This window comes from Gordionus sp. m RMFG-2023, chromosome 3, assembly GCF_954871325.1.
Source record: "Gordionus sp. m RMFG-2023 chromosome 3, tfGorSpeb1-WG-v2, whole genome shotgun sequence".
NCBI lineage: Eukaryota > Metazoa > Nematomorpha > Gordioida > Chordodea > Parachordodidae > Gordionus > Gordionus sp. m RMFG-2023.
In genome coordinates this window covers 47,539,827-47,567,733 of record NC_088777.1, presented here as the reverse complement: position 1 = coordinate 47,567,733, position 27,907 = coordinate 47,539,827, and the positions used below count along the sequence as shown (strand labels likewise).

Below are 27,907 nucleotides of genomic sequence, written 5' to 3'. Positions count from 1 at the left end.
TTATTTAAATACCTTATAATTTTTCAAATTTTCTAAATTAATAAAAAAAAAATATCGATTTTACATAAATTAGTCAAATGATGTATGGTTTATTTAATATATATTTTTTTAAAAAATCACAAAACATCATTTAAAATACATGAAATTTTGTAGTAATTATCAAATGCAAAACAAAATATCTCTAAAAAAATATATATGTTGATTTGGTATAATATTAAAATCATATAAATGAGATTATTAATAATTGACTATTTAGCCTTATAAAAAAAATTGTTTATTAAACAGCATTTAGGGAAGAGTATATAATGTGTTGTTTTTAGAGTGAGGCAACTTTCCTATCATCCTTGAGTATGTATTTAGCGTACATTCGATTAAATTGTTCCATGAATACGAACATCAAAACGGTATGAGGACCCACGCGGGCGTAATAAGGAGTAAACCCTTTCCACAAACTAAATAACCCTTCATTTTTGATCACTTTGCTCATTACATCCTAAAATAAAAATATAAACAATTATAGCAATCAAAAAAATCTAGGTTGAAAAATTTAATAACTAAATATTTTATTGTATCCGAAAACAAATAATGACAAAAAAATCTTAAAAAAGTCTTTCTGATTTTCCACAAACGTAAAATGAATGAAACCAATTGAAGCTTGACATGTATAACATAATATTAGAAGATATTATATAACTAAACAATATATAATCTATGAATCGACATTCATGCATTAGTTAATTGACATTTGCTATATAAAATTATATACATAATGTAAAAATACGAAATCACAACACTTTTCTTTCTTAACTATTTTTGAATATTCAAAAAATAAACCAAAAAAATGGATAAATCTAAAAAAATCAAAAACTAACTATAGCTCCTTTGTATTCGGGAATTCCATTAATCACTTTCATGTTTTGTATTCTGCAAAAATAGAAAGAAAGTTTAAAATATTTGTAAAGAAAAGAAGGTTTTTTTTATGTTTATATATTTTCTAGTCCGGACGCCCATTTGGCGATATTTTAAAAATCTCAAGAAAGTTAATTAGTTTCTTCCCAACTAAACAATCTTTTTTAAATTAATCTTTAATTAGTAAAGTTTCAAAAATTTGAATAGGGCCCCCATGTGTTACTATTGTAAAATCAATTAACGCAGTTTCCGAGCCGATAAAAAGTTAGGAAGGAGAAATATATTAACGAAGTTAATTTTCAGCCAATAATTTTTAATTTGAAGAATTGACGGAAGTTAAAAAAAATTATTTTACCATGTAATATTTTTATAATTTTACTTTTTTAAGATTTAGATTTAAATATATCAATTTACTTGTATGCAAAGCAGCCAAAATGTACTACTTATACGCTGTGCAATTTACTAAATCATTTCTTCTTTTTTTATAATGTACCTAAATTTTAATATAATATTTATTTAGATATGAAAGAAAAAGATATGTTTTTATCCTATTTACAAGATGCTATAAACCGTTATAAAAATTTTAATTAAATATACTTTTTTTGAAAAAAATTTAAATATTGAAATATAAAATTCCTTTGTATATTTGATGGAATGTACCATACAAATTCCTCAGGTCTACGCAATTACATCTCTATAGAACATGAACAAATCATTTGCTTTAGATTCATGAAAAACAAATTATTTGTCAAGAATATGCATGAAAATCACAATCATCCATATGGTAAAGCATTTAGTTTTTATATTTAAGATAAATATATTTTAACTTAGTGATTGATATGAATAGGGTTCTAGGGTAGATTAATTATATTTCGATAATTTTGATAGAATATATAAGATAAAAGTATGAAATAATGTTTTTTTAAACAAATGAAATGTATTTTTTGATTATAAAAATAATATCTAATTTTAGATGAAAATTCAATTATCACCCAGACAAATAAAGCTTAATGAAGCACAGTATAAATTTGTAGTTGAATCTATAAGGAGGAAATAAATCCAAAATAAAATATTTTTTGAAGGAAAGTGTTAACCCTACAAAAAAAAATTATGATAATGATTTATTTGCAATGAGAGATAAAGTCAAGGAAGATGGTGATGCTAATATGAAGTTATATACAGTAGATGGAAATCTAATTGGCATATATTATCGAACTCATCAAATGCAATATATTTTTTCAAAATATCCTGAAATTATATGTGTGGATGCAACCGTATCGGTTAAATAATAGGCGTATTCCTGTGTTCATTTTAATAGCGATTGATGGAAATAATCGATCACATATTATTTGTGTATGGATTGTCAAATCTGAATCATTTGATTTAGCATCACTTAAAAAAACTTAATCCAGTTTGGACAGATATAAAAGTCATTGTTAGTGATAAAAGATTAGCTGGCAGTAGAGCTAACATTGGCGCATTCCCCTATGTTCAATTGGAATATGTAGGAAGCATGTGACCAGAGCTTGGGATAGGGAAGTTACCCACGAAATATACCTAAGGATATGATTAATAATGCGAAACATCTGTTGCATAGCATGCTAGATGCACAGTCTTTTGACATATATTTTGAAAATTATCACAAATTAATTAATTTAAATCTAGAATCATTAAATAAATATTTTTTCTCGCTGGCATCAAATCAAATATGAATGGTCCGATGCTTGGAAAAAATATCATTTTAACTTTTAACAATTTACAAATAACAGGGTAGAGGGCATTAACAAATATTTAAAAATAACCAAATACTCTACCCTTCCAAATATGCTTACCGATTTAATTATGTCAATTAAGAATAGGATGCTAAGTGCTGAAAGGGAGCACAATAATTTAATGGAAAAAAAAAATTAAAATCTCGTTTATAAATGAGGGAGATCAAACATTAGCCAATTATAGGAAATTGTTAAAGGAATATGCATTCAAAAGGAGTTAAAACATTAATAATATAATGTTGAAGATAATTGTAACCTTGTTTGCCAATCAGATATGTATAATTGTGATTGCCCCTTTTTTTTAAAAAAAAATATGCAATTGCCATGCAGACACGTATTTATGGAAAGGAGAAAAAATTATAGTTATCTTTATAGTGAAAAATTATGTCATCAAAGATGGCATAAACATTATTTTAAAAATCCATCTATATTTATCAATAGACATTTTTTTATAACTGTCCAAGCTGGATTAAGTTTTAAAAAAAAAAAAAATTTGAAGCATTTGTGATGCTACATCGAATGATTCGGATTAGACAACCCATACACATATAATATTTGACCGATTGTTTCCATCAATTGATACTAAAATGAAGACTGACATTATTTAACAAAAACGTTGCGTCCACACATATAACTTAAGGATATTTTGAAAAAAAAATATATTGAATTTTATGAGTTCGATAATATATGCCAATTAGATTCCCATCTACTGTATATAGCTCCATCTTAGCATCATCATCTTCCTTTTTATCTGCAATTAAATCATTATCATAAGTTTTTTTTTTGTATTCTTGTCTATATCATGTAAATATCTTTAGGGTTATAAACTTTCATTCAGAAAATAGTTTATTTTTTTATTTCGGATTTATTTCCCTCCCAGACAAATAATTTGTTTTTCATGAATGTATTAGCAAATGGAATTGGCATCCTTGTTCTATAGACATGTAATTGCGTAGACCTAGGTAAACATTATAAAAAAAAGAAATGATTAAGAGAATTGCACAGTCTAGGATTGCATTAAATTTGGCTGCTTTGCGTACAAGTAAATCGATTATATTTGAATCTAAACAAAACAATAAAAATTATAAAAAAATTTTATTAATACCTCCATCGAATCTTCAAATTAAAAATATTGGGCGAAAAATTAACTTCGTTAATATATTTCTCCTTCGTAACTTTCTATCGACTCGGAAAATGCGTATAAATAAGAAAAAAATATAGCTTTTATTTCTTGCGAATTGGCAATTTGGCGTAAATCTCTCATCTCCCTACTAACCCAAACTCTTAAAATAACTTTGAACCGGATTGGGCGGACAAAATATCTAAAAAAAATTTGGATCGAGCTTGCTAACTAGTTTTTAAAAAAATTTATGTCAAAAACCGGAAATGATTATAAAATCAAATCGGACATTTTTTTTTACGTAACAAACAGATATAGGATTAATGAATAAATGTTAAGCTCAAGTTTAGGAGATGTGGCATTTCGGTCATTAATCTAGTGCTAATATTTTTAATATTTGATATTGATATTAATCGTAAATATTTAAAAAATTAGCTATTTATGATCTGAAAAAAAAGTATTTTTTTTTATATTAGGGGTGAGGGAACTTTGGTTAATTTATTTGACCAATTGAATTTCTCTCTTCGTTAAAATAACTAAAACTTCCTTGGATGATTAATACAGAATAAATCATTTAACGATAAAATTTGCATTTACCTGACATAAAAAAAAATTAAGAAATATGTTTTAAAAATTTTTTGAAAATTTATGTGAAATCATTAAGCAATTGAATAGATAAATTTGAAACAACCACATCCTCGAAAGTGAAAATAAATTCAGATATTGACGGTTTTACCAAATTCTTGGACCTTAAAAACAAAAAGAATTTTCTAGGATAGCAATAAAATTGGTCAAGAAAATGGGTGTTTTATCCAATCCAAATATAACAAAGACTGGAAACGTTTTTCAAGATTGTATTTTAGATATTATCTGGAAAATTCCATGTATCCGATAAAAGGAGGCGTACGATTCCTAGTACAAACGGTTTTATATCAATCAACATAAAGGTTAAAAGAGAGAACCAATTGAAGAAAATACTTCATTCTACGCAATCAATCATAAAAGGAATATCATATAATTTCAAAGAAACTCATATTGATATAAAAGTTAGTTTTAATAAATTTTGCAGATTTAGAACATATTTTGTTTTAAAACTAAAATGATTGGTTTTCTTAAAATTAGAAAAAATGTTTGTTTTTTTCTGGTGGTGTAGTACTCAATATTATGAATAAAATTCATATCATCATGAACTTGATTTTGATCAAAGCGAAATAGTATTTTTTCCTATCATCCTATGCAACCATTATCAAAAGGTTAGCAGAAAGTTACCCTCAGTGTCATTATGAGAATCAAATATAAAATACCTAAATACTCATTTAATATAAATAAAATTTTGTCCAATAAATTATAAAAAATTGATTTGTATTTTTTTAGTTTTTTTGAGAAATTCAATTCATCAAAGAAATCAAACAAAGTCCCCTTCTCATCCCAAAATATTCTTTTCCACATCATAAATAATTATTCTTTTAAATATTAAAAATAAAATATTTGATAGTTTTTGACTTATATTACAATTATTGATTAATATCAAATATTTATTAAGAATATTTGCAATAGACCAATGATTAACTTCTCCTAAAGTTGAGCTGAACCACCATTTCCGGTATTAACAATATTCAACATTATATAACTTTAAAGGCCTACCATTAGGCTATGTGATAATCTATTTTCTTTATCGACTTAAAATTTGTCGAAAGTAGTCAAAATTTCCTTTAAAATATAAATTTTTTTTCTTCCAAATTCAGACTTCTTCTAATATATTTTAACAATTTGTCAGGGCTCGGAAGACCGGGGTCATATGGCAAAAATTTTGGCATTTTTAAATTATTTTAAAAATAAAAATATTAAATTCGCTGCATCCTAATCCTGATTTATATTTATGAATTCCATCTTGACACAAAGCAGTGACGAAAACCATTATTTTATATATTTTTATATGGCCCAGCCCTCCCAAAAAGCCCGGCCCGAATTTATTTTAATATAGAAATTAATTCTTCGCTTTCAATTATAGTTTTGCATTTTTATTTTATTATTTAAGCTAAATATAATCGACATTTTTGATCAGTCTACAAATAAAAAAAAAAATATGCGGCCATTTCTCGTAAATAATTTTTTTCAAATATATCAATTTTTATTTCAAAACAAGCTCAACCCTGCTAGGCCCGATTTTTTTTCAAATATAGGCCCTAGTGTTGTTAAACGGCTAGATTTGTGCCGATTTTTAAAAACGGCGAACTCAATATTTTAGCCAGAAAAATATTGCCCATTCCATTCTTTGAGATTTCACTAATAGTTCTCCAAACCTTGGTACCATCTATGAGCAAAATATTCAGGCTAGCATTATATTTTTCTGAATAATAGAGTTAGCTGCTTTTAAAAATCGGCTCAAATCAGGCCGTCTAACAACACTACTCTGGGCGGTCTAAGATCTATAATATAAGGACAAGATTTATTTTACGAAGTCTTTTATTTCTATATATTTTTTTTCTTTCGCGAATTATAATTCTTTAGTTTTTTTTTCCGCGGGCTTTATCCCAATCATTGCTGTCTCTAACAGTCCAGCTTTAAACCATGATATTAATTGTTATATATAATATCGTTTTAAAAATTTAAAAATTATTCGCCATTTTTTTTTAAAAAAAAAGAAGATTTTTTTTTCGACAATGAGACGTGCTTAGCTTGGGTTTAACATTTCAGCCATTTTATTTTTTCATGTTAACGCTGGGAATCAAGGCCTCAATATAGAATGCCAATAAAAACTGCCACGACGCCAAGCGTCTAATAATTTTCATTTACAGCTGATTTTTTTTTAGTGTCGTCTCAGATTAACCCATATCATTAATCTTAAAAAGCTCAAGATAAAACAATTTTTATTACTTACTAAAAAAAAAAAAAACATCCAAATATGGCCAATAGTTTTATAAAAGTGTAAATTTTAAGAAATAGTATAATCATAATAAACCATACCTAGTTTTAGCCATATCGATCGGCATGGACGCAAGTGTAGTGGCGAGGCCGCTTATCATGCTGGCGACAAAATGGGTTGTTATATTATCGCCAAAATATTTACCATCTATAAAGTGTAGAAGAAAATTATATATATATACATATACATATATTCTTAGAATCTATAAAAAAAATTCTTTAAACCCTCGACAATGGAACTCAGAGTGGTAATATTGGGGATTCACTGATTCAACCCCCCCCCCCCCCTTAAAATCTTAGAAAATTATTTTTGGATTGAATTTAGGGGCTACTATCAGACATTTAACTTACACTCTATATCTTTAAATCATTATGTTTTAATCCTTTTTTAAAAAAAAAAAACTTTGTATTAAGAGTTGTTTGGCTTGAGAATAAGTTGCTAATTGAGCTGCATTGACAACAATGGCGCGAGACACCGTTGTTCCAACACCCTAGGTAAATAAAAATTTGTTTTAAATATCACATGATAAATATAGAATATTTTTTATAAAAAAAGTATTATTTTATGTACGTGCAAGGCACAGACCCCCCCCCCCCCCTACAGAAAAAAAATCCAAAATGAGAATCAACAAAGTAAAAACATTACAATAAACCAAAAAGATTAATATATTTTTTTTAAATCAAATTATTTATTTTTCAATTCAAAAAAGATTTTTCAGGAGAGTTCGGAACCGGAAATGAGAAAAATATTACCTAACTCCTTTTTTTTAAATATCTGAGAATCAGAACCCATTTTCGATTTTCCGGAAATAGGAAACAGGATTAGTTTATTTATTATTATTTTTTACTTGCTTTGACAGTTTAGAACTGGATCTAGAACATCATAACGGTGTCAAAAGAATCAAAAATCTCTTTTTTTTCTAAGAACTGGACATTTAATAAAAAATATTCAGAACTAGTGTAAAGTATGATCTTGATATACGAGATTTCTGTCTCACATATCAGAATCAGATAGATGGGTTATGACATTTTAATATAAAAGGCCTAATGTATTTGAAGAAATTTAATCAATAATAAAAATTTTCGTGACATGAACTTAAAATTTATTAATATTAAAATATGGCAACATTAATGTTATATAACTTAACTTCAAGGTAATTTTAATTACAAACTCTAATATTTGTAATGCTAATTGAAAGAGATATTTAGTTTCATTTCAAGAGCTCATCTTTATATTTATAGAATATTAGATGTAATAATGGGGAGATACAAAATCAATAAACATAAAGTAAAGAATATAATTAATTGTAATATAATATATATAAATTTAATTGGATTACAATTAAATTAAATTAAAATATGTATAATTTTAATTTTAAATCCAAATTTTGCGAACAAACAATGATTAAAATCTCGTTATCAATTTTTTTTGAAAAAATTTGTAAATCTAATCTAATCAATTATGTGATAATCTAAATTAAATTTTAGTTGTATAAATTGCACCTTATAATGCCTAATTTAAATAAATTAAAACTGATCAAAATAACTTATCATCATAAAGTTAGGTTTCTTAATATTATGACATAATTCACAGAAATAGTAGCATATTTTATATAATTAAATATATCGATATGCTGGCTAAAAAACTATTATTTACAAATTAGAATGCATTGGGCAATAATTAAAAACAAATTTAATTTTTGTTATATTTGAATATCTTATAATATTTTAAAGGTTACGTTATATATTTTAAAGGTTACGTTATTTGTATATTATATTATAATAACTTTTCTACATTTAATATTATATTATGGAGGTCAATATAATTGCATAATATTAGAAGTTAAATTACATAATTAAAAAATATTATATATATAGGAAACAATTTTAAAAAAGGTTACTGATTGTTTTGACTATAAAAATTTTGAAAATGTTGAGGTATTGATAAATCTCAACATTCTGTAATAACGTAAATAATTAGTAAGCCTTGTTATTATCATTTATTTCATTGGCTATCGTTAATAATAGGTTTACTATTGCATTAATACTAAATAGAGATAAATAACATTTATGTGGTGATTAATTTTTATAAATTAATATTGTTATATATACCCCTTAAATATCATTTTGTATTAATATAGATGGTTAAATATATATAGATCAACAATTATTTTAATTTTGTTCAATAAAATTAACTTATTAGTTTTTTATTTGTATAAAAAAAGAAATACTTCTTAATAGTGTGATCTTAATAGTGCCAGTTCTCAATTTTACTTTCACACGTTACGCATGAACTGGAACTGAATTCAGGCACGGTAATGGCGTGACCTTAGTCATAGGCAAATAATCTTAATATTATTTTAAAAAAACGTCAAAAGAGCAAAAGAATTTATAGGACGTCAGGTCAGAGAATCACCAAACTCTGAGGGTCAATTTTTTATCTATCTTTTAATTTGGTGGTGGCCCAGAGATCACCGCGACCTGCAGTGGGTCGATCTTAGTTAATCGTCTATTATAGACCTAATTATCTTTATCAGAGATGAATAAACGTTCAAATTTTGGAGGAGGAATCAACAGTTACTATTCAAACTCGATTTTTTTATTTAGGGATAACCAAATTTTCATAAAATAAATCTTTAATCACCAATCCCAAAAAGGGGAAATAAAAATTGATTTAGCCATGATTTTACTTCTTCCTTCTATTATTTATCAAAATTACAATCAAGAGACATAAACAAAGTCAAAAATTTATTTTTATTTAATATAGAAATTTACGAAATGGAGTTTGGATTGGACGAACACCCTAAGAGAAAATAAAAAAAACAATATCTTATTTGAGTGATGTGTTTTTTTGTTTTGATGAGCTATAATTTAAATGAGGATAATAAATTATGCGTGTATTATAAATTTTTATTATACAAATGTGTTAATGGTACCTTATTATCAGAATATGTGTTGGAAATAAAAAGCGAAAATCAAAAGGGTAATACTGTTATATCAATACACCTATGGTTGGGTATTTGAGTTCAAATACCATTTTAGTCGATATTTGACTGGTCGAATATCGTGACTTTATTATGTATATGTATATATGTATATATATATAAATAATATAATAACATATATAAAATATATTCATGCATATTATTAAATTTGATAATATTTAGATTCATTCTTGAAATGTTGTTTCGTTTTCACTTTCTTTGGCAGAGTGGTTTTCTGGTTAATCGATTAATCATTTTCTTTTATGTTTTTAATTAATCTATGTTTTTAATTAATCGTAAATAATAATGAACGCTAACTTAAGATGGCTTGATTATCACCATTTTGTAAAATTCCTAGATCTTTTATCCTTCATCGTATTAATTTTTTGTGAGATGGTGTCCTTGATATTGGAGTCTAATAAGTAGGCAGCAATATGAGTAGTTGTATTTGTAGAATAACATGAATATGTGCCGGTGAATAATAAATATGTTTTATTAACTTTATTAAATAAAAAATATATTTTATTAACTAATTTCTTTTTCTTTTCTTAAGGTATATATACATTTTCTAAAATATAAATTAGAATATATATAAAAACAAAAAGTAAGGTTACTAAAAATAATAAGTAATATAAGTTGAATTACAAAAATAAAAAGTTAAATTGAAAAGATAAATTTGAATTCATAAAATGTAATATAAAAATAAAAGGTTAGATTTGAATTCACAATTTGAATTCGCAACATTCTCCCTCTTCTGATAATTTCATCGGAGAAGACACAGAGAGTTTGTTGTCCAAGTGGTTTAGCTTTTTGGTAATCAAGTTGTATCACAAATCATCATAACGTTGGCTTGTCCCAATCGTTGGTTTGATCAATTCGATTTTGCACGTTGGTTTGTTTAATCACAAGCTTGATATCCATATCGTAAATTGTCTCCATTAATCATAGCTTGTTTGATAGTACTCAATTGTTATTATCATTTTTCCAAAATTGTTATTATCATAAATAAGTTGCGAATAAGAAATAATAGTTCATCATAAGAATAAATGAAGAATGATAAATCAATAAGATTGTTATATTTTTAGCGTTTTAATTTTTTGTGTTTTAATATGAGCGTTTTAATTTTTAATTTAGTTTATACAATTTAATATTTATTTTATATTTTAAGTTACATAGTCTTTTAAATAAGCAGGTTTTTTTTTAATTCGCACAGGTCTAGAGATAGGTGTTATATCGTTATTATCAGTAATTTTTATATTTTTGTCCATACTTCCCTCCTTAAAAGAATCCTTAGAGTCATAGTTAATAATTGTGTTAAAACAGTTTCTAATTCTTATTTGATCTAAATGTCTCCTCAAAATACCTTTCTCAGTCTTAATTTGGAACATCATATCACTTTCTTTATGTGTGATAATACCTTTGCACCATTTATCATCACCTTGTAATTTATACCAAACAAAATCTCCTACGTTAAAAGTTCTATTTCGTGGTAAAGTAACGTTTATCCTTCTCCTCCATCGGTTTTAATAAGTCCCGTTTAACTCTAATATCTCGATTAAACATTCTCTGTGATGGTGTAACTCCTGTAGTATCATTACGCGTATTTCTGTAATTAAGTAAAAATTTGCTAAGTGCGATATCTGGGTCTATTTTAATATTCCTTTTCATATGTGTTTTGAACGTTCTAACCATGCGTTCAACCTGGCCATTGGATTGCTGGTGATAAGCAGATGTAAGCACATGTTTAATACCAAAATTGTTGCAAAATTTTTCAAAATCGTTACTCGTAAAGTTAGTGCCGTTATCAGTAACTATAGTTTCAGGTATTCCATATAGCGAAATAGTTTTAAAGATTTCTTTTAAAGTAACATCAGTCGTAATATTTTTAACAGGAATAATAATTGGAAATTTGCTGTAGGCATCGACTATTATCAACCAATTTTTTGTGAAGAACGGACCCGCATAATCTATATGTATCCTTTCAAACGGTTTGGTTGCCGAAACCCATGGTTTTTGTATCTTTATAGGATTATCGTGATATATATTACAATCGTCACAACTTTTCACTTCCATAACGATATCATTATTTATACTAGGCCACCACATGTAATCTTTGGCTAAGGATTTGATTTTTCCTGCTCCCAAGTGACCTTCATGTAATGACTGTAGTATAGTTTTTCTCATAGAAGACGGAATTATGATTTTATTGCTTTTGTAAAGACAATCTTTAATTATACTTAATTCTAATTCAATGTTTTTATAAATATTATTCATTATAGGTCTGTTGTTATTAATATCATTTATGACTTGTTTTAATTCCGTATCTTTCAAAGTTTCATCACGAATTTGATCAAAGTTAATAGGTAAATCCTCATATTCACTTATAATGGTTACATTTTCAATAGTTTCATCACGACATTCTTGTGGTAATCTCGAAAGGCAATCAGGAACAACATTATATTTACCGGCTTTATACTTTATATTAAAATCATATCCTCCTAATGTAATATTCCACTTCTGGAGTCTTAACGACATGGTACTATTATCCTTAAGACCCTTGGTGAAGATGTGAACTAGAGGCTTATGGTCAGTAATAATTGTAAATTTTGTGCCGATTAAATATTCCTGAAATCTCTTTATGGCGAACATTATAGCGAGAGCCTCACGCTCAATATTGGTATAGTTCATTTCAGATTTTAATAAAGTTCTCGACGCGAAAGCTATAGGTTTTTCTTTACCATCTTTTTCAATATGAAATAGTACAGCTCCTAAACCACATTTTGATGCGTCAGTGGCTATCCCTATAGGTAATTCAGGGTTAAAATATGTCAAAGCAGGTGGAAGACTAATTAACTTCTTTAGATCATAAAAACTTTTAGAGTGTTCTAGATTCCAAGCCCATTTTTCTTTATTGACAATCTTATAAAGAGGATCGGCAATTTCCGCAAAATTGTTCAAAAATTTTCTATAGTAGCCAGCCATTCCCAGAAATGTTGATAATTCAGCAGCTGATTTTGGTTCTGGCATATTAATTATTGCTTCAATTTTATCGTGATTAGCATGAATCCCCTTGGCGTCAATATCATGACCCAGGAACCTCACTTTGTTTTTAAAGAACACACTTTTATTAAAGTTAGGTATTAGCCCAAACGATGATATTCTATCAAACACTTTTTTTATGTTGTTTAGGTGGGCTTCATCGTTTTTTCCAGTTATAAGTAAATCATCAATATAAAATATAACGTCATCCATGTCCCCGAAGATTTGATCCATAATCTGTTGAAAAATTGCAGATGAGGTCTTAAGCCCAAAAGGAAGTCTAGTAAATTGGTAATATCCCTTATGCGTAGATATGGTTAAAATATTTCTGCAACTTTTATCAATTGGAATCTGTAAGAAAGCATTTTTAAAGTCAATCTTCGTAAATTTCTTTCCTTCCGAAAGTTTAGCAATTAGATCATTAATTCGTGGTAGAGGGTATCTAAAGTCTTCTAGAGCTGGGTTTACAGTATCCTTAAAATCAGCGCAAAGCCTAATGCTCCCATCTTCTTTATAGACAGCGGTAACAGGACTTGCCCATCGGACATCATTCACCGGCTCAATTATTTTATCATGTATCCATTTCTTGAGTTCTTTACTAACAAGATCAATTTTTGAATAAGGTATACGTCTAGGCGGTATAATTTTAGGTTGGGCATCATTTTTTAAATGTAACTTGACACTTGCTTTGTTAATTGGCCCATTAGTCAATTTCGATTCACACTCTTTAATCAATTTTTTTATTTCATCTTCGTAATTAGTGTCAATATTTGCTATAAATTTATTTAAAATATTTTTGAAAGCATTGATCCACATACGTCCCAACAAAGCATTTTTACTTGATTCAACCACTACCGCTTGTAAATATTTGGAAATACCATCATAAGTCACTTTAACTTGAGTAGTTCCTATGATTTTGATTAAATTCCCGTCATAAGCAGTAAGTTGTAGCTCAGATTTCTTAAGATCTCTAATACCAAGTTTTTTAGCCAGACCATGAGGTATGATAGTGTATTTGGATCCAGTGTCCACTTGCATACAAGTAACAACATCGTTCACTTTTACAGTAGTCATAAATGCGTTATCTTTGTCATTAATTACATCACCAGATAAATTGTTGACATTAAAATCATTATCAACTTTGTTCTTTGTAGAATCAACTTTCTCTTCAATAATTTCTTCAATATTCATGTTGTAATCATTATTGTATTGTATTTGCTTTCTGTTATTTTCGTCGCCACTTCTATAATTATTTGAGTTGTTGTTATATTGTATTTGATTTCTCTGATTATTATTATTACCTCTATAATTATTTGAGTTGTTGTTATATTGTATTTGCTTTCTCTGATTATTATAATTACCTCTATAATTATTTGAATTGTTATAATAAGATTGGTAATTGTTACGATTTCCGTCACCGTATTGATTTGTTTTCTTTGATTATTATCATACCATGTATTATTTCTACCATAATTCGATTGATTATTATTATTATTATAGCGATAATTGTTATAGTTATAATTGTTATAATTATCGTGGTATCGCGAATTATTATTACCATAATTGTATCTAAAATTACTATTGTAATTCCCATTTCTATATCTATTATAATAATTATTTCTAAAATTATTTCTAAAATTATTATCATTTCTACTGCAAAAATTTTTATCTTTATCGGATTTTTTATCATTATTTATATAACTTATATCATTATCCTCAGACTTAATATTACTAGAGTCCAGTTTCACCCCTAATTCCACCATCTGATTCAATGTAAGGTCAAAATTTTTGGAGAATTTGTATTTAATTTTATCGTTTAAAGTAGATGTCCGTAATTTCTCTTTTAATCTACTATCGTCCAAAAAATTACATTTCTTATGAAGTTTCGATACTCTAATGTACCACAACATAAAACTCTCTGATGAGTTTTGTTGAAGAAGATTAAATTTATTAATTAAAGTATTTAAATTTAGCGCTGGTAAAAGATAGGTTAACTTTTTAATCACAATTTTAAGATCTAAAATATCGGTATCAGAACAAATTGCCTTAATGTCGTCAAAAACTTCGTCTGATAAATTATTAAGCAAAGTATTAATTTTAATAGAGTCCGATAATGTACTGGTCGAAAAGTAATTTAATATTCTGTCTAAATAAATTTCAGTAAGAGGACCCACTAACTTAGGAATCTTATGTGTAAATTCTTGTTTAATTTCCATATTTAATTAATAAGACACATAAATAAGCAATTATAACATTTATTATTTTATCAATTCAAATTTTTGGTATCTATTCATGTTTTGGTAAATATACAGATTAATTCAATGAAATCATTGTCACCATAAATGTAATGTTTTCCATTTAAAAATTCGAAACAATTAATCATGTCTCTTAAGTTCATGAATTCAAACAACACGTCTTCCGTACCGTCTATCCTATAAAAGTCGACATCGGTATTATAGGTTAACTCAAACAAAATATCGTAGATGGAGATTTGGTGGGGTACATTAAGTAGTTTGAAGGCAAACATAGTTGATGAAAATAATTTTTAAATGACTTACCCTTTTTATTTTTCCATCTTATATAGAATTGTTTGTACCATTTTATAATTTTTTTTTTTATTAACCAATTTTTACAAAGGGAAAAAAATTTTGTTTTTTAAAAAAAAATTTCCATAAGGCGAGTTTCTTTTGCCAAAACTGGAGTGGGTTTACAGTATCCTTAAAATCAGCGCAAAGCCTAATGCTCCCATCTTCTTTATAGACAGCGGTAACAGGACTTGCCCGTCACCAACTTTATTCTTTGCATGGTGCCCTTTGGGTGGTGGACTAGAAAAAGATGACTACCTAATCTGCTGAGATGACCATCTAATCTATGACGATTGTTTAATCCATTGAGATGACTCTATTTATATGACTACCTATTGTGACGATTGTTTAATCCATTGAGATGACTCTATTTATATGACTACCTATTGACTACCTATTGTGTTGAATGCTTAACCTATGGAGATGACTACCTATTATGACTCTACCTTGTGCTTAACTTATGGAGATGACTACCTATTATGACTACCTTATCTATTGTGACTACCTAATCTACTGAGATGACTATCTAACCTATGGAGACTGCTTAACCTATGGAGATGACTACCTATTATGACTACCTTATCTATTGTGACTACCTAATCTACTGAGATGACCAAGAATCAAACCTTAGTACGTTTTTTCATGCAAAAAGCTTCTTTCTTTATGGTGTCCCGGCTCTGGATGTTGGACTGGAATATGATAGCCAGCACCTAACCTAAGGTGGCAACCTAGAAAGAACCAATATGAAAGTTGGACGTTAGGTTATGAATTCTATTTTGTGAGACCAATGATGATTACTTATTATTCTAATCCACGTAAGAAGAAAAGTTATTAAAAATTAAAATTTTATGCCAGGATAAAGGCATGTTATAAATTTTTAAAATTACTAAAATGTAAAATCATAATGGATAATATTGATATTTTTTGATTTCTTGAATGATGACATGTAATTAAAACATATGAATTAAAAGGGATTGATTTAAATAACCCTTAAAGTAATACTTAATATGATAAAAATGTTTTTGAAATAAAGCTTTTGAAGACAAAAGGTGTAAAAATTAAACATCATTATTTTAGAAAAATATTGTGTGATGTTATTCTACATGGTGCCTCCAGTTTTAGCAAAAGAAACTCGCCTTATGGAAATTTTTTTTTAAAAAACAAAATTTTTTTCCCTTTGTAAAAATTGGTTAATAAAAAAAAAAAATTATAAAATGGTACAAACAATTCTATATAAGATGGAAAAATAAAAAGGGTAAGTCATTTAAAAATTATTTTCATCAACTATGTTTGCCTTCAAACTACTTAATGTACCCCACCAAATCTCCATCTACGATATTTTGTTTGAGTTAACCTATAATACCGATGTCGACTTTTATAGGATAGACGGTACGGAAGACGTGTTGTTTGAATTCATGAACTTAAGAGACATGATTAATTGTTTCGAATTTTTAAATGGAAAACATTACATTTATGGTGACAATGATTTCATTGAATTAATCTGTATATTTACCAAAACATGAATAGATACCAAAAATTTGAATTGATAAAATAATAAATGTTATAATTGCTTATTTATGTGTCTTATTAATTAAATATGGAAATTAAACAAGAATTTACACATAAGATTCCTAAGTTAGTGGGTCCTCTTACTGAAATTTATTTAGACAGAATATTAAATTACTTTTCGACCAGTACATTATCGGACTCTATTAAAATTAATACTTTGCTTAATAATTTATCAGACGAAGTTTTTGACGACATTAAGGCAATTTGTTCTGATACCGATATTTTAGATCTTAAAATTGTGATTAAAAAGTTAACCTATCTTTTACCAGCGCTAAATACTTTAATTAATAAATTTAATCTTCTTCAACAAAACTCATCAGAGAGTTTTTGTGGTACATTAGAGTATCGAAACTTCATAAGAAATGTAATTTTTTGGACGATAGTAGATTAAAAGAGAAATTACGGACATCTACTTTAAACGATAAAATTAAATACAAATTCTCCAAAAATTTTGACCATACATTGAATCAGATGATGGAATTAGGGGTGAAACTGGACTCTAGTAATATTAAGTCTGAGGATAATGATATAAGTTATATAAATAATGATAAAAAATCCGATAAAGATAAAAATTTTTGCAGTAGAAATGATAATAATTTTAGAAATAATTATGATAATAGATATAGAAATGGGAATTACAATAGTAATTTTAGATACAATTATGGTAATAATAATTCGCGATACCACGATAATTATAACAATTATAACTATAACAATTATCGCTATAATAATAATAATAATCAATCGAATTATGGTAGAAATAATACATGGTATGATAATAATCAAAGAAAACAAATCCAATACGGTGACGGAAATCGTAACAATTACCAATCTTATTATAACAATTCAAATAATTATAGAGGTAATAATAATAATCAGAGAAATCAAATACAATATAACAACAACTCAAATAATTATAGAAGTGGCGACGAAAATAACAGAAAGCAAATACAATACAATAATGATTACAACATGAATATTGAAGAAATTATTGAAGAGAAAGTTGATTCTACAAAGAACAAAGTTGATAATGATTTTAATGTCAACAATTTATCTGGTGATGTAATTAATGACAAAGATAACGCATTTATGACTACTGTAAAAGTGAACGATGTTGTTACTTGTATGCAAGTGGACACTGGATCCAAATACACTATCATACCTCATGGTCTGGCTAAAAAACTTGGTATTAGAGATCTTAAGAAATCTGAGCTACAACTCACTGCTTATGACGGGAATTTAATCAAAATCATAGGAACTACTCAAGTTAAAGTGACTTATGATGGTATTTCCAAATATTTACAAGCGGTAGTGGTTGAATCAAGTAAAAATGCTTTGTTGGGACGTATGTGGATCAATGCTTTCAAAAATATTTTAAATAAATTTATAGCAAATATTGACACTAATTACGAAGATGAAATAAAAAAATTGATTAAAGAGTGTGAATCGAAATTGACTAATGGGCCAATTAACAAAGCAAGTGTCAAGTTACATTTAAAAAATGATGCCCAACCTAAAATTATACCGCCTAGACGTATACCTTATTCAAAAATTGATCTTGTTAGTAAAGAACTCAAGAAATGGATACATGATAAAATAATTGAGCCGGTGAATGATGTCCGATGGGCAAGTCCTGTTACCGCTGTCTATAAAGAAGATGGGAGCATTAGGCTTTGCGCTGATTTTAAGGATACTGTAAACCCAGCTCTAGAAGACTTTAGATACCCTCTACCACGAATTAATGATCTAATTGCTAAACTTTCGGAAGGAAAGAAATTTACGAAGATTGACTTTAAAAATGCTTTCTTACAGATTCCAATTGATAAAAGTTGCAGAAATATTTTAACCATATCTACGCATAAGGGATATTACCAATTTACTAGACTTCCTTTTGGGCTTAAGACCTCATCTGCAATTTTTCAACAGATTATGGATCAAATCTTCGGGGACATGGATGACGTTATATTTTATATTGATGATTTACTTATAACTGGAAAAAACGATGAAGCCCACCTAAACAACATAAAAAAAGTGTTTGATAGAATATCATCGTTTGGGCTAATACCTAACTTTAATAAAAGTGTGTTCTTTAAAAACAAAGTGAGGTTCCTGGGTCATGATATTGACGCCAAGGGGATTCATGCTAATCACGACAAAATTGAAGCAATAATTAATATGCCAGAACCAAAATCAGCTGCTGAATTATCAACATTTCTGGGAATGGCTGGCTACTATAGAAAATTTTTGAACAATTTTGCGGAAATTGCCGATCCTCTTTATAAGATTGTCAATAAAGAAAAATGGGCTTGGAATCTAGAACACTCTAAAAGTTTTTATGATCTAAAGAAGTTAATTAGTCTTCCACCTGCTTTGACATATTTTAACCCTGAATTACCTATAGGGATAGCCACTGACGCATCAAAATGTGGTTTAGGAGCTGTACTATTTCATATTGAAAAAGATGGTAAAGAAAAACCTATAGCTTTCGCGTCGAGAACTTTATTAAAATCTGAAATGAACTATACCAATATTGAGCGTGAGGCTCTCGCTATAATGTTCGCCATAAAGAGATTTCAGGAATATTTAATCGGCACAAAATTTACAATTATTACTGACCATAAGCCTCTAGTTCACATCTTCACCAAGGGTCTTAAGGATAATAGTACCATGTCGTTAAGACTCCAGAAGTGGAATATTACATTAGGAGGATATGATTTTAATATAAAGTATAAAGCCGGTAAATATAATGTTGTTCCTGATTGCCTTTCGAGATTACCACAAGAATGTCGTGATGAAACTATTGAAAATGTAACCATTATAAGTGAATATGAGGATTTACCTATTAACTTTGATCAAATTCGTGATGAAACTTTGAAAGATACGGAATTAAAACAAGTCATAAATGATATTAATAACAACAGACCTATAATGAATAATATTTATAAAAACATTGAATTAGAATTAAGTATAATTAAAGATTGTCTTTACAAAAGCAATAAAATCATAATTCCGTCTTCTATGAGAAAAACTATACTACAGTCATTACATGAAGGTCACTTGGGAGCAGGAAAAATCAAATCCTTAGCCAAAGATTACATGTGGTGGCCTAGTATAAATAATGATATCGTTATGGAAGTGAAAAGTTGTGACGATTGTAATATATATCACGATAATCCTATAAAGATACAAAAACCATGGGTTTCGGCAACCAAACCGTTTGAAAGGATACATATAGATTATGCGGGTCCGTTCTTCACAAAAAATTGGTTGATAATAGTCGATGCCTACAGCAAATTTCCAATTATTATTCCTGTTAAAAATATTACGACTGATGTTACTTTAAAAGAAATCTTTAAAACTATTTCGCTATATGGAATACCTGAAACTATAGTTACTGATAACGGCACTAACTTTACGAGTAACGATTTTGAAAAATTTTGCAACAATTTTGGTATTAAACATGTGCTTACATCTGCTTATCACCAGCAATCCAATGGCCAGGTTGAACGCATGGTTAGAACGTTCAAAACACATATGAAAAGGAATATTAAAATAGACCCAGATATCGCACTTAGCAAATTTTTACTTAATTACAGAAATACGCGTAATGATACTACAGGAGTTACACCATCACAGAGAATGTTTAATCGAGATATTAGAGTTAAACGGGACTTATTAAAACCGATGGAGGAGAAGGATAAACGTTACTTTACCACGAAATAGAACTTTTAACGTAGGAGATTTTGTTTGGTATAAATTACAAGGTGATGATAAATGGTGCAAAGGTATTATCACACATAAAGAAAGTGATATGATGTTCCAAATTAAGACTGAGAAAGGTATTTTGAGGAGACATTTAGATCAAATAAGAATTAGAAACTGTTTTAACACAATTATTAACTATGACTCTAAGGATTCTTTTAAGGAGGGAAGTATGGACAAAAATATAAAAATTACTGATAATAACGATATAACACCTATCTCTAGACCTGTGCGAATTAAAAAAAAACCTGCTTATTTAAAAGACTATGTAACTTAAAATATAAAATAAATATTAAATTGTATAAACTAAATTAAAAATTAAAACGCTCATATTAAAACACAAAAAATTAAAACGCTAAAAATATAACAATCTTATTGATTTATCATTCTTCATTTATTCTTATGATGAACTATTATTTCTTATTCGCAACTTATTTATGATAATAACAATTTTGGAAAAATGATAATAACAATTGAGTACTATCAAACAAGCTATGATTAATGGAGACAATTTACGATATGGATATCAAGCTTGTGATTAAACAAACCAACGTGCAAAATCGAATTGATCAAACCAACGATTGGGACAAGCCAACGTTATGATGATTTGTGATACAACTTGATTACCAAAAAGCTAAACCACTTGGACAACAAACTCTCTGTGTCTTCTCCGATGAAATTATCAGAAGAGGGAGAATGTTGCGAATTCAAATTGTGAATTCAAATCTAACCTTTTATTTTTATATTACATTTTATGAATTCAAATTTATCTTTTCAATTTAACTTTTTATTTTTGTAATTCAACTTATATTACTTATTATTTTTAGTAACCTTACTTTTTGTTTTTATATATATTCTAATTTATATTTTAGAAAATGTATATATACCTTAAGAAAAGAAAAAGAAATTAGTTAATAAAATATATTTTTTATTTAATAAAGATAATAAAACATATTTATTATTCACCGGCACATATTCATTGGACAAGCCAACGATTAGTGACTTATGCAACATTGACAACCAAAACGATAAACCACTTGGACAACAAACTCTCTGTGACTTCTCCGATGTAATTATCAGAAGAAAGAGAATGTTACGTTATAATCTAATTCTTTTTGTTTTTTGCATTTGAATTTTTTGCAATCTAATTTTTATTATTTTTTGTAATTTAATTTTATAACTTTCGGCGTAACCTTACTTTTTATATTTTATAATATTTTTACTTTTTTGTTTTTCGTTTGTATTCTAATTTGGACTTATAAAAATGTATATATACCTTAAGAAAAGAAAAAGAAATTAGTTAATAAAATATATTTTTACTGACTCGAACCTCGCGCTATATCGTTAGTTGCCTTATTCTTTGCATGGGGCACCATGTAGAATAACATGAATATGTGCCGGTGAATAATAAATATGTTTTATTAACTTTATTAAATAAAAAATATATTTTATTAACTAATTTCTTTTTCTTTTCTTAAGGTATATATACATTTTCTAAAATATAAATTAGAATATATATAAAAACAAAAAGTAAGGTTACTAAAAATAATAAGTAATATAAGTTGAATTACAAAAATAAAAAGTTAAATTGAAAAGATAAATTTGAATTCATAAAATGTAATATAAAAATAAAAGGTTAGATTTGAATTCACAATTTGAATTCGCAACAGTATTTATATCATTTTTTTCTTAAAACATATTTATAAAATAATTTTCTTCTGATCGAGATATAATTGGAACTTGGCATGATTGAATAATTGTTGTTCCAAAGAACATATCAATTTTTTACTTGGGATAAAGTGCATTTGTCCCCTTGAATTTTCAACAATGATATAGCTAGCAGTTAAGTATATTTAAAAACTTTAAAATTTAAATCCAATCTATATGATCCAGTGGCATAGCTAGGAATTTTCCTTAGAGGAGGTCCATACATATAAAAGCCTATGGGGGGGGGGGGGGATCTTCGCCCCCAGACCCCCATTTAACAAAAATCATCTTTGTTTTTCTTATAATATAAAAGTCCTAGAACTATATATAATAAATATATTTTTTAAATACATCAATAATATGTTATTATAATTAGGAAGAATGACTTTATAATAATACTATCCAGAATAATTTCAATAGTAATATAACATCCTTCCACAAACATCAAAACCAGAAAAATATAAATATTCATGGTATTTATTTGATATAAAGTCACTTTTGAGTCTTTAGAATGTATAATCTAAAACCACTGATAGAACAACTTAATTCTCTTAGGCATATATCACAAATAATTTTTTTAACAATGGATGCTTTTAAAGCTCTTTTGCAAATTTGTATTTGTTGCATACATTATATTGAATAAGCCCACCTCATTTAATTGCACTCAAGTAGATGTTACTGCATTACTGCATTTGGTATGTTTATTTAAACTACTGATTCAACTTTTGACTGGTCAATTGACCAGCTTGCTAATTACAACAGTTATTTTTTTTAGGATGTTTTCAAAACATCATAAAATTTTTTATAAACTTTTGAAACTTAAATGAAAAAAATAAGCTATTAATAAAAACATGTCTAAAACATAATTCTATAAAATTTTATAAATTTCAAAAATTTAACTTGCATTTTAATAAAATTTGCATACATTTTAAACTTGTAAAAAAAAATTTAAAATAGTTTTGAACACAACTCCAAAGTTATTATATTTTTATTTTTGTTAGTTTAAACATATTTTTATGTAACGTTCTAAGATGATTGTAGGGCATTTATTTAAAAAAATTGTAGAGAGTAATAAAAATAAATTTAAGATAGACAAATTATATATTTATAAATATACCCTCCATAAAGTTAATATTCCTTCTTCTTTAGCCATTCTAACTAAGGCATCAATGACACTTTTATAACCTCTCCTTTCAGCTATTGGTAATCTTCCATCAGCACACATTCTAATTAAAGATATTTCTGCCGGATTTCCAAAGAAGGCCCCAATTGCACCAGCTGTCATTGCTATAGCCGTTTTCTCAGCAAAATTGGGAGGTTTCCCATCCCTTTTAATGAATTTTAATTAAGCATTATAAATCAAATAGAAACTTGGAAAATTTTTCAAATAATAAGGTATAAACACCTAATCTAACAGTTGTGTATGTTGCTTGTCTAAGTAATCCAGCAGATAATCTAAATATAATAATATAATCACAATATTTCTATAATTTAAAATTACCCACTGTATAGTTTTAAAATTCCTTCCTGTCTTGCAATTTGTTGGAAAGTATTAAATGTTGATGAGTATAAACGTTTTTGCCCACCTTCTCCTATGAAGATTTGTACTAAATTAACATTGTTTTATTAATAAAATACCGCTTAACTGCATTCTATTTTTTACCAAATCCAAAGGGTGTACAAAAAGAGTGGCTGACATGCTGTAAATATTTTTAAATAAAATATTTATAGTTGTATTTTAAACCCAGCTGTGCCTCCTATTAAAAATTTTACGGGTTTAGGAATGATGGGTCCACCCGGCGATTTAATAATTTGAGTTGGACTTGGGGGAGCGGCCTTAATATCCATGTGTTATAAATGGATTAATTAAATTTATAAGAAATATATCAATGAGTGACATGAATCATTACTGACATTCAATCACCTTGATAAATGTAATAAATCGATTTTTTTTATTAATATAAATAAATTTAAATATATGTAGTTAAATTTGTAAAATTTGGTATACGGGGGATATCCATTGAGGGATTTGATAAGAAATTAGCCTAATCCCTTGCCTTTTATTTTGGCAGAAGTAAAAACACTAATTTATATCTCCTGATTCTACCATTTTGATTTTAAGAAAGGTGGAATTTTGAAATAAATTGGTTTAAATTTAAAAAATAATATATTATAAACTGCTTTAGAAATTAAAATCAAATTGAACAAATATTTTATTTCTGAGCCTTCGATCCAAATGTGGTTAGGATATTTGGAATGAAAATAGACTAAACATTTACAATATTGAGAAGGAACATTAATATAGTCATCTCGTAATATTATAATCATTTTATATAATAAATATACACATAATCATAAAATTCGCACAAAATAATGAGCAAACAAAATCTAAACATAAATAGACTTTCGATTTCACTTCACATCTAAATATAAGTATACTGATTTCACATCCAAATATATTATCTCTCAGCTTTTACAATTTTCAGATGTATAATCCCAGTCGTATCTTAGAAACCGTTCTATAATTACTTTATATAAGTCAATTTCCCCTATAGATTTATTATTCAATAAAATTTTGTAAATTAATTTTGGCCAACTTAAATATTGCTTAGCCAAGCTTTTATTGCTACGATATATGTGAATGAAGATGGTGAATAATTGATATTCTGCAAATGTTTTGAGTAGAAAAATATTCACAACTTTAATTTCCCACTAAATCAAAGAGATAGAAATTTTTCCTCTCCATATGAAAAAATTTCAAATAAGCAATCAGTTTATCGTCACTGCACTCGCTAAAAGAAAATTTATTATTTTCGTTGTAAACTCTTTACAAATTTGAAAAAAAATTTTATAAACGGAGGCTACTATTAAGTTTAACAAGGGATCGGTAGTTATTAACTATGTGGGAGAAAAATGGGATTGATTATTTTTTTTGGGATTCACTTTATTTTTTTCTTTTAAAATTCTTAATTGATACAGGAGCCACTGTCTCAATTATTAATTGGGATGTTAAAGTATCACGTTTTCGATAAAAACGAAAATTAATAATAATCTTAATTTAACCGCGTTTTCGATAAAAATGAAAATATAATATAAAAAAATCTTTAATTTTAACATAAAGTAACGCATTTCCTACGGACAAATTTTATTATCGTTTCTTTCTTCTTACATTATTATAATACACATTGACTTAATAGTTTTGTTTTATTAAGGCTAACTAAAAATGATTAACATTGTATTGTAATTATTTTAGATGATATATTAAGCGTGATAAAAAATAAGAAGAGGGCAGATAAAATGTAATTCACATATTTACTTGACTCAAATAAACATATCAAACATGAATATTCCTAGTTATTTGATGTACCATATCTACCCCTTATATTTGATCCAAACCTACAAGAAGAGATTTGATCAAAATCATACTCATGAAATTACATAATTTAGGAAGAGCCGAATTAAATTGAATTATCTAATATATTCCAACCTCAAGTTGTTAATATATCACGATATGGTAAGAATATTTTAAAGCCTTGTGACCAAAGAGAAGAAAATTTTCCTAGTGTTTCTGTAAAAAAATTTAATATGGGCATATAATAAAATGTAATTAAAAAATCTTTTTGATTGTAGTAATAATAATTAAGGCTTAAAGAAACGAAAAATAAGAGATTTATATAAATAAGAAATCTTAATTTAGTTAAATAATATTTGTTATGTAAATATTATTTTATAAGAGACTGGGGAAGCATAAAATTTTCTTTTAGCATTTATGGAAAAAAATATTTGAGGGTTACTGGTTGCAGGTATACAAAGTAAATTCTTAAATTAGCAAGTCTAGGAAGTTCTCAAATTTTCGCCAAAATATTGGTGCATCCGAGATATTGTTGTATAAAATTTGGGGATGTGTTTTATTCACGCTGTATATAAATAATTTTTAGAATTATTAGTGATTTGTAGAACATTTGATATTGTAGCTTTTTGATATTGATCATCATAATTTAGGTTATTTCATACCTTATAATTAAACACAACTTACCCATCACAAATGCCATCATTCTATTTAAAATTTAGTCAAGAATTATATTTTTATAATAAAATAAAGATTATTTTTGTTTTATTTTGCAATGGTGTTTTACTGTATTATTTTTTTTTAATAAAATTATAATTTAAATTTATTTAATAAAACTTAATTAGTACAAAGAAAATATATCAAACATGAATATTCCTAATTATTTGATGTACCATATCTACCCCTTATATTTGATCCTAACCTAAGAGAAGAGATTTGATCAAAATCATACTCATGAAATTACATAGTTTAGGAAGAGCCGAATTAAATTGAATAATATATTCCAACCTCAAGTTGTTAATATATCACGATATGGTAAGAATATTTTAAAGTCCTGTGACCAAAGAGGAGAAAATTTTCCTAGTGTTTCTGTAAAAAAATTTGATATGGGCATATAATAAAATGTAATTAAAAAATCTTTTTGATTGTAATAATAATTAAGGCTTAAAGAAACAAAAAATAAGAGATTTATATAAATAAGAAATCTTAATTTGGTAAATAATATTTGTTATGTAAATATTATTTTATAAGAGACTGGGGAAGCATAAAATTTTCTTTTAGCATTTATATAAAATTGTTTCAGGGTTACTGGTTGCAGGTATACAAAGTAATTCTTAAATTAGCAAGTCTAGGAAGTTCTCACATTTTCGCCAAAATATTGGTGCATCCGCGAGAATATTGTTGTATAAAATTTGGGGACGTGTTTTATTCACGCTGTATATAAATAATTTTTAGAATTATTAGAGATTTGTAGAACATTTGATATTGTAGCTTTTTGATATTGATTATCATAATTTAGGTTATTTCATAACTTATAATTAAACACAACTTACCCATCACAAATGCCATCATTCTATTTAAAATTTAGTCAAGACTTATATTTTTATAATAAAATAAAGATTATTTTTGTTTTATTTTGCAATGGTGTTTTACTGTATTATTTTTTTTTAAAAAAAATTATAATTTAAATTTATTTAATAAAACTTAATTAGTACAAATAAAATATAATGCTAAGCAAATAGAATGTAATTAGTTTGTTGAGGATAAAAGTTATAAATAATTGATAATTTATAATTAAAAGTGATAAATAATTCCATTTTACCCAATTAAATAAGGACATAGCCACCGACGCTCAGGCGTTTATCTAGGCTATCACTGTAGCGAACCAACACACTGTGAAATATAAATTATTGGAAACTGTCACTGTGAAACACAAAGAACTGAAAAACTAAGAATTATTTTTCTATGGATATTTATATAACAAAGTCGTTGCAAAAATTTTATTTATAAGCTTCAATATATTTAAAAAATAAAAATATTTTTCGAAAAAAACATCAAAATTAATTATTTTTTAAAATTAAAATTAATTATTTTTTAAAATTAAAATTAATACGAATATAATTTTCTTATTTTTCACACACACATATTTATATATCAAATGTATCCTTCAAAACAATATACATAAT

The 27,907-nt window shown here is 26.8% G+C and overlaps 1 protein-coding gene across 1 annotated transcript; it reads right to left on the bottom strand.

Moving 5' to 3' along the window:
• Positions 1–74: 74 nt before the first annotated feature.
• Positions 75–24,249, bottom strand: LOC135926512 (mitochondrial 2-oxoglutarate/malate carrier protein-like). The gene is made up of 9 exons (XM_065462418.1): positions 24,117–24,249; positions 24,011–24,072; positions 23,874–23,964; positions 23,744–23,827; positions 23,490–23,700; positions 7,130–7,217; positions 6,769–6,874; positions 873–924; positions 75–493 (listed from the first exon to the last, which is right to left on the bottom strand). The coding sequence occupies exons 1-9, from the start codon at positions 24,218–24,220 to the stop codon at positions 317–319; spliced, it is 975 nt and encodes a 324-aa protein (XP_065318490.1). The 5' UTR covers positions 24,221–24,249; the 3' UTR covers positions 75–316.
• Positions 24,250–27,907: the final 3,658 nt, after the last annotated feature.